We start from the raw sequence: 6,451 nt of genomic DNA, 5'->3' as shown, positions 1-6,451 counted from the left end.
AGGGTGGGCGGCAGGCGCGCGCTTGGCGGGCCTGCTCGTGGCGTGCCATGTGTGGGCTGTCGGGTTGCTGCTCGACCGCGACGCGTTCGCCGCTTCGCCGCTTGTGAGGTTCGGCAACTGAGGAGGGACGCCTCCTGAGTATCTGGTGGCTGCACCTGTCTGTCCAGGCAGTGCGGCCGCCCCCACCCACCTGCAGCCTCCCCCACCACAAATCTGATCTCGCGTCTGCTCCATCCTCTCCCCCCCCCCCGCCACCCTTTACGCGCGCAGTCGAGCAGCAGCCGCCCGAGTCGGAGGCCGTCGCCGGCGTCGTGAGGGACGAGCTTTCCGCCCTGCTGGCCGGCGCCGCTGACGCGAAGGCGTACGCGCAGCGCTACGCCGCCCAGCACGCCGCCTCGCCGTTCCTTGCGCGCCGCGCGGCGGCGGCGGAGATGCTCGCGCTCGTGGACGCGCCGGCGAAGGCCGGCGCGGTGGCGGCGCTTGTCCAGGCCGGCACGGCCGGCGCCGGCGAGGGCGCGTGGCGGCCGGCGGCCGAGCAGCAGCAGCAGCAGCAGCCGCAGCAGCAGCAGCAGCAGCAGGCCGTGGCTGCGCACGCGGAGTGCGTGGCGGTGGAGGGGCTGCTGGCCGCGCGCGGCGGCCCCCTGGAGGACGCCGCGGCGGCGGCGGCGTGGCGGGCCGCGTGCGCCGAGGCGTTCCCGCGCTCGACGCACTTTGGGGGCCCGAAGCGGTTTGTAGAGGGCGCCGACGGCGCCGCCGCCGCGGCGGCTGCGGGGGAGCTCTCGAAACTGTCGGTGTGAGAGCTGCCGCCGCGTGGGATTGGTTTCTGCTGTGCACGGCCGCATGTCTGCGCATCGCGGTGAGCAGTCAAGCTTCAACGCGCGAGGCGGCAGCCGAGGGGCCGCCGCAGCTGGGCTAGCATTGCATTCGTCCCGCCAGGCTCAACCCGAGCTGCCGGGCTCACGCCGCAGCGCCCCTCTTTGTCCCCTGTCCCGTGGGTTAGCTTTGTCCTCTGGCAGTGATGGGACCGTGTGGTGAGGTGTGCGTGTGTGCGTGTGTGTTTGTGCATGTGTTTGTGTATGTGTATGTGTGCAGACGCAGGTGCAGGTGCAGCAGCCACGGCGATTTTTGCTGTTACAGCATGCATTGTTCCTGCTGCGGCACCATTGGTCCCCCCTCTGGTCCCGGGTTCCCTGTTGGGCGTCCCTTGAGCAGCCCTCGTTGCTGCAGGCGTCTTCTCATGCACTACTGTGTGGCGCAGTCATGCCGCTACAAGTAATATGAGCTGACCTGGAGCAGGGTACAGCAGGGCCAGGGACGCTGGGCTCAGAGGGGGGGAGGGTGGCAGTGGCAACAAACAGCGGGTAGGGCTGGGACTCCAGTGTGGAGTCAAGGAGCTGCTAAGGGCGAAAGCGTGCGTATGCAAACCCTGAGAACTCAACTTTGCACATTTGTTGGAGGGAAAGTGATAAGACACGAGCTGCAAGACTAAGAGGGGAAACTCTCAGGCGAACGCTCATGGCAGGCTGGGCAGTGGCGCTATTTGCGGCGTTGGGGATCTAATGTAAACATGTACTGCGGGCGATATGAGGGTCACTATCACCTAGCAGACCAGCATCGAGCCTGCTGCCACCACTCGGCCTGACAGTGGCAGCAACAATGCACCTCGGTTGCAACACTGCCTGCTCAGTGCCCGCTCGCCGAGCTGGGCGCATTTGGTGGCGCGCAAGTGCTGACCACGTCCTCTCTCAGCGACTCGGCAGGAGTCTGCTTTGTCCTTTTTCAAAAGGTGCGGCCACGGTGGCGCACGAGCAGCCCGCGGGGTGGAGGGGCAGCCGTCGCACGGCGTTGTGTGCAGGACCCAGCATCAGGCGGGTGCTGGAGCTGGAAAATATATTCAAGACAACCCATCTAGCTGAACCTTTCGCCCTTTGGTGCGCAGGGAGCCACAAACATGCCGGGCGGTCAGGGCCTGCGCCACAGGACGCGCGACCTCTTCCAGAGGGGCTTCCGGCAGAAGGGTTTTATCCCTCTGTCCACCTACCTGCGCGTCTACAAGGTCGGGGACTATGTGGACATCAAGATGAACGCGGCCGTGCAGAAGGTGGGCTGTGCGGCCTCTTACGGGCTGAAAACGCGCTTTGAAACCTTACGATGTACGGGGACGGCGTGCTGCCGGGCTGTGAGGTCTGCGAGCACTGTGATCGCGCCGTCGCTGCACGCGCCGTCCCGAGCCGCCGCTGCGTGCTGCTCACGCTGTCCGGCGGTCGCATCGGGTGCTGCGCCTTGCGTCTGACAGGGTATGGCGTTCAAGTGGTACCACGGCAAGACCGGTGTGGTTTGGAACGTGACCAAGCGCGCTGTCGGTGTGGAGGTCAACAAGACGGTGCGCTCCGCGGGATCTGCTCGCGGGATTAAATCAGGCTGTGCTGGCACGCGCAGCAGTTGAGCAGCATATCAAACGTCATGGCTGCACAGACATGTGGGCCCTGGGCACTGCGGACGGTGGCGTCAGCAGCTGCAGCTATGCCGGCTGCTCTCTGCTGCTTCGGTATAAACCATAGCGCAGTTGAACACGCAGCAGCAGCAGCAGCAGCAGCAGCAACGGCAGCAGCGGCAGCAGCAGCAACGGCAGCAGGGGCAGCAGCAGCAGCAAGCAGCAGGAGCAGGAGCAGCTGCAACGGCAGCATCAACAGTTGCAGCAGCTGGAGCAGGGTTTGGGGACTAGAAGCTCTCGTGCGTGTGCCGGTGGACAGCATCTGTTGACGGCACCGCAGTGGCACCTGCAGTCACGCAGTGGGATAGCGAATTTGTCAAAAGTGGCTGGCTGGACGCTGCTGCAAATGGCGACAGTGCCATCGGCGGCTGTCAGTCCCCTCAGCACGCCCGCGACAGCCAGCTGTGCGCTGCTTCGCCGCAGTGCAGGCCGCGGCGATCAGGCAGCTGCACCTGGCTGGGATGGCAAGCAGCTGCTTCATCATAGCACCAGCGGGACTGTTCTGCAGCTTGGTGTGCCAAGGCAGCGGCGAGTGTGCGCGAGCAGCTCTGTCCTGCTAAAGCACCATGTTAGGCAGCAGCATGCACACATGCAGCCAGCACGGTCGGGCCCAGCACGGCGGTGTGTGTGACCCCCCCCCCCCGTCCCACCCCACCCCTGCGCCCCTGGCAGGTGCGCGGCCGCATCATCCGCAAGCGCATCCACGTGCGCATTGAGCACATCCAGCCCAGCCGCTGCCGCGCGGACTTCCTTAAGCGCCGCGAGGACAACGACGCCATCAAGCACGAGGCCAAGGTCAAGGGAGGTGAGAAGACGTCGCTGCGGCGGAGTTACGCAAGTTTGGGGCGAGCAAGCATGCTGCGGCACGACGCCAACTATTGGCGGGTGCTGCTGTGCTGAGCGGGTGCTGGTGCAGGCGCACCAGAGCTGTGCGGGAGTTGCAGGGGCCATTACATGCAGGGGACCGCCGCTCCGCAGGATTGCGTGCTGCCTTGGCTGTGCACTGTAGCAATGGCGGCGACGGGGCGCGAGCGCCGACCCCCTCATCTGTGCTGTTCCCGCACCCGCCATGCGCGCCCGCAGAGAAGCCCCCGTCTCTGAAGCGCCAGCCCCGGGTGCCCCGCGACGGCTTCACCCTGACCAACGTGTCGATGGAGACCATGACGGCCATCCCCTACGACATCATCAAGGAGGGCATCATCTAAACAGCCCGCCCTTTGGCTGTTGTTGGTGGCTGCCCCTTGGGATCATTACATGGCCCCACGAGTAAAATCTTGGGCTCTGATTCTTGCAATTGGGCCTGGAGCTGAAGCACGGAGGCTTTGACAGGCAGTGGCTGTTCGCAAGAAGTTATTGGCAGGGGGGCGGCAGCAGCACGATGACCACCAGCAGCAGCGCAGCAATGCGAATCGCCCAGGTGACATGTGCAGTCGCACTGCATGCGTCTAGATCGCTATGAAGGGTCTCATGGACAACATCCCGTAGACATTCCTCGTCAAAGTCTATTATTCTTTGGTTTCTTCATCCCGTAGCCATGCGCTCTGCGCGCGAAAGTGCGGGGCTGCTCAACTTTTGGACAAGCCTGCGGCGCGCTCAAAGCAGGAGCGAATGGTCGCTTTCTGAACTCCTGCATTACGATAGATGGACGGGAACGCTGTCGGTCGCATGCGCGGCAGCTGCGCACACGTCGGCCGCCGCCAGTGCGAGTTACGCAGCAGGGGGGCGGACCAGAAGGAGGGGCTTACGCCGCGCAATTCCTGAAGATCACGATCATTACAGAGATGACGAGTGGCAGCACGCAGGCCCTGCACACCGGCCAAACGACGACGCTTGGAGCCGTGACGGCAGGCCGGCAGGCGGCAGCGCAACCGGCGATGCGATCGCACGCCTCGCGCGCGGCGCGCTGCGCCCAGGCGCCCCCTCGGGCGCCGGCGCGTCCGCGCTGGAGGCGGCGCGGCCGATCACGGACGGCGCTCTGATGGCTCTGATCAAGGCGGCGCGGCACCTGACAGACATTGAGAGGGCGCTGCTCGACCACGGCCCGTTTTTCAGGTGCGCCGGCACCGGCCACAGCCTGCTGTCCCACTTCTCGCTTAAACTGAGAGCTAGAAGCTTCCATTGCCTTCGGGCAGCACTCACGCAGCGCCGCCTGCGCGTGTGCTTTTCTGTTACTGCTTATTGGGACGGGTGCGGCCCTCCACCTTCCGCCGTCCCGCCTGGCCGAGCCGCCCCCGCCCGCCACCACGGACGCGCAGGCACATGCACGTTGCGGCGGCGCTGGCGCGGCTGCCCGAGGTGCAGCACCCGGCCGCCAACCGCCGCATCCGCGTCGGCTCAGTGCTGCGCCTATTGGCCGGCGGCCTGCAGGCCACTGCGGCGCGCCTCGACCCCCACCAGCTGTCCGCCTGCCTGGCCGCATTCGGGCGCCTGCGGATGGCGCCCCCGGCGGCGGCAGCGCTCGTGTGCTCGCTGCTGTGCGCCGACGGCGGCGCCCCGCTGAGGAAGCTTCACCCCTGGGAGCTGGCGGAAGCTGCCGAGGCCCTGGCGGCGCTGCAACAAGAGGAGGAGGTACTCAGGGCGGAGGCGGCCGCCGCCGCCGCCGCCGACGCTGCAGGGGCGGCCGGCGCGGACGATGACCGCCTGTCCATCTTCCGCGGCGGCGCCGCCCTCAACGGCGCTGAGGGCCAGCCTGGCACCGCGCTGGCCGCCTCTCCGGGAGCGCTGCCGCTAGGGCCACCCGCCGACGGCGCTTTGGCGCTCGAGGCGTTCTGCGGCGAGAGAGGCGCTGGCGGCGCCACGGACGCGCTCGCGCGCGTGTCCCCCGCCGCCGCGCTGTGGCAGCTGCTGGCCGACGCCGCGCGGCCGCGGCTGCGCAGCTTCCCGGCGGCCGACCTCGCGGCGCTGACGTGGGCGCTCGCGCGCTCGGGGCGCGCGAGCAAGCGCTTCATGGGCGACGCGTCGAGCGCGGCGCGGGCCGGGCCGGGGCGCTTCGATTCGGACGGCGTCGCGCGCATGGCCAGCGCGCTGGCGGCGGCGGGGCACAGGGACGAGTTCCTCCTGGGGGCGCTGGGGCGGGAGGTGGCGCTGAGGAAGGCCGAGTTCACGGTGCCGCAGCTCGCGGGTGGGCCGGCTAGGGGGGGCGCTGGCGCGCGAGGGGCGGCTGCCGGCGGTTTTGAGGGGCCGTGGGCGGCCAGCTTCCACTGTTGACTGCTAAGTCAGGCGGAGTGGGCGAGCCGCCAGCGAACCGGCGTACTGAGGGCGTTGGCTCTGAAGCAGTAGGAGCAGCTGCGGGCGACTCTCAGATGTGGCGCTCACAACCCCACCTCGCCCCCCCCCCTTCTACAGGCATCCTCCACGCCCACGCTGACCTGGCATTCTACGACCCCGACGCCGCCACCGCCGCCGCCAAGGCCGCGACCCGCGCCGGGGCGCTCCGCCGCGCGCCGCCCGCCGCGGCGGCGTCGCTGGTCGGCGCGCTCGCGCGGCTGCGGCACGCGGACGAGCCCCTACTCCTGGATTTCTGCAAGCTGGCGCCCCAGATCGCCCCAGATCTCCCCCCAGATCGCCTCGTGGACGCGCTGTGGGCGCCGCTGCACCTCGGCCACGCAAGCGCCAAGCTCGAGGCCGCCGTGCCGCCGCTGCTGGCGGCGCTGGCGGCGCAGGCCGAGCGGCTCGCGCCGGGCGACGCGGCGCGCGCGCTGTGGTGCTGCGCGGTGCTGGAGGACGGCCCTGGGGGCGGCCGCGGCGGGGACGACAGGGGAAGCGGGGGGGACGGCGGCGCGCTCGTGTGGCGGCTGCTGGGGCGGCTGGGCGCGGCGCGGGCGGCGGACTTCTCGTTTGAGGAGCTGCGGCTGCTGCACCAGGCAGACCGGCTGCTGAACAACGAGTGGCTGCAGGACGGCGCCGGAGCCGCGTCGTCCCATGCTGCGGCGGGCAGCAGCGGCGTCATCGCTGAAG

General features: G+C 68.5%; 3 protein-coding genes across 3 annotated transcripts; all 3 read left to right on the top strand.

Moving 5' to 3' along the window:
* Positions 1–47: 47 nt before the first annotated feature.
* MNEG_12750 (hypothetical protein) lies at positions 48–797 on the top strand (the record flags this gene model as incomplete). The annotated part of the gene is made up of 2 exons (XM_014038780.1): positions 48–51; positions 271–797. The coding sequence occupies 2 exons, from the start codon at positions 48–50 to the stop codon at positions 795–797; spliced, it is 531 nt and encodes a 176-aa protein (XP_013894234.1).
* Positions 798–1,951: 1,154 nt separating this feature from the next.
* MNEG_12749 (60S ribosomal protein L21-2) lies at positions 1,952–3,699 on the top strand (the record flags this gene model as incomplete). The annotated part of the gene is made up of 5 exons (XM_014038779.1): positions 1,952–2,101; positions 2,297–2,383; positions 2,567–2,692; positions 3,167–3,299; positions 3,578–3,699. The coding sequence occupies 5 exons, from the start codon at positions 1,952–1,954 to the stop codon at positions 3,697–3,699; spliced, it is 618 nt and encodes a 205-aa protein (XP_013894233.1).
* Positions 3,700–4,028: 329 nt separating this feature from the next.
* MNEG_12748 (hypothetical protein) lies at positions 4,029–6,438 on the top strand (the record flags this gene model as incomplete). The annotated part of the gene is made up of 4 exons (XM_014038778.1): positions 4,029–4,047; positions 4,408–4,546; positions 4,750–5,615; positions 5,840–6,438. Coding segments are annotated over 4 exons (1,623 nt in total), but the record flags the coding sequence as incomplete, so codon positions are not given.
* Positions 6,439–6,451: the final 13 nt, after the last annotated feature.

The sequence above is a fragment of the Monoraphidium neglectum genome (assembly GCF_000611645.1).
Source record: "Monoraphidium neglectum strain SAG 48.87 unplaced genomic scaffold scaffold03413, whole genome shotgun sequence".
NCBI lineage: Eukaryota > Viridiplantae > Chlorophyta > Chlorophyceae > Sphaeropleales > Selenastraceae > Monoraphidium > Monoraphidium neglectum.
Note: the sequence above shows the minus strand (reverse complement) of the source record. Positions and strands in the feature narration are given on the sequence as shown.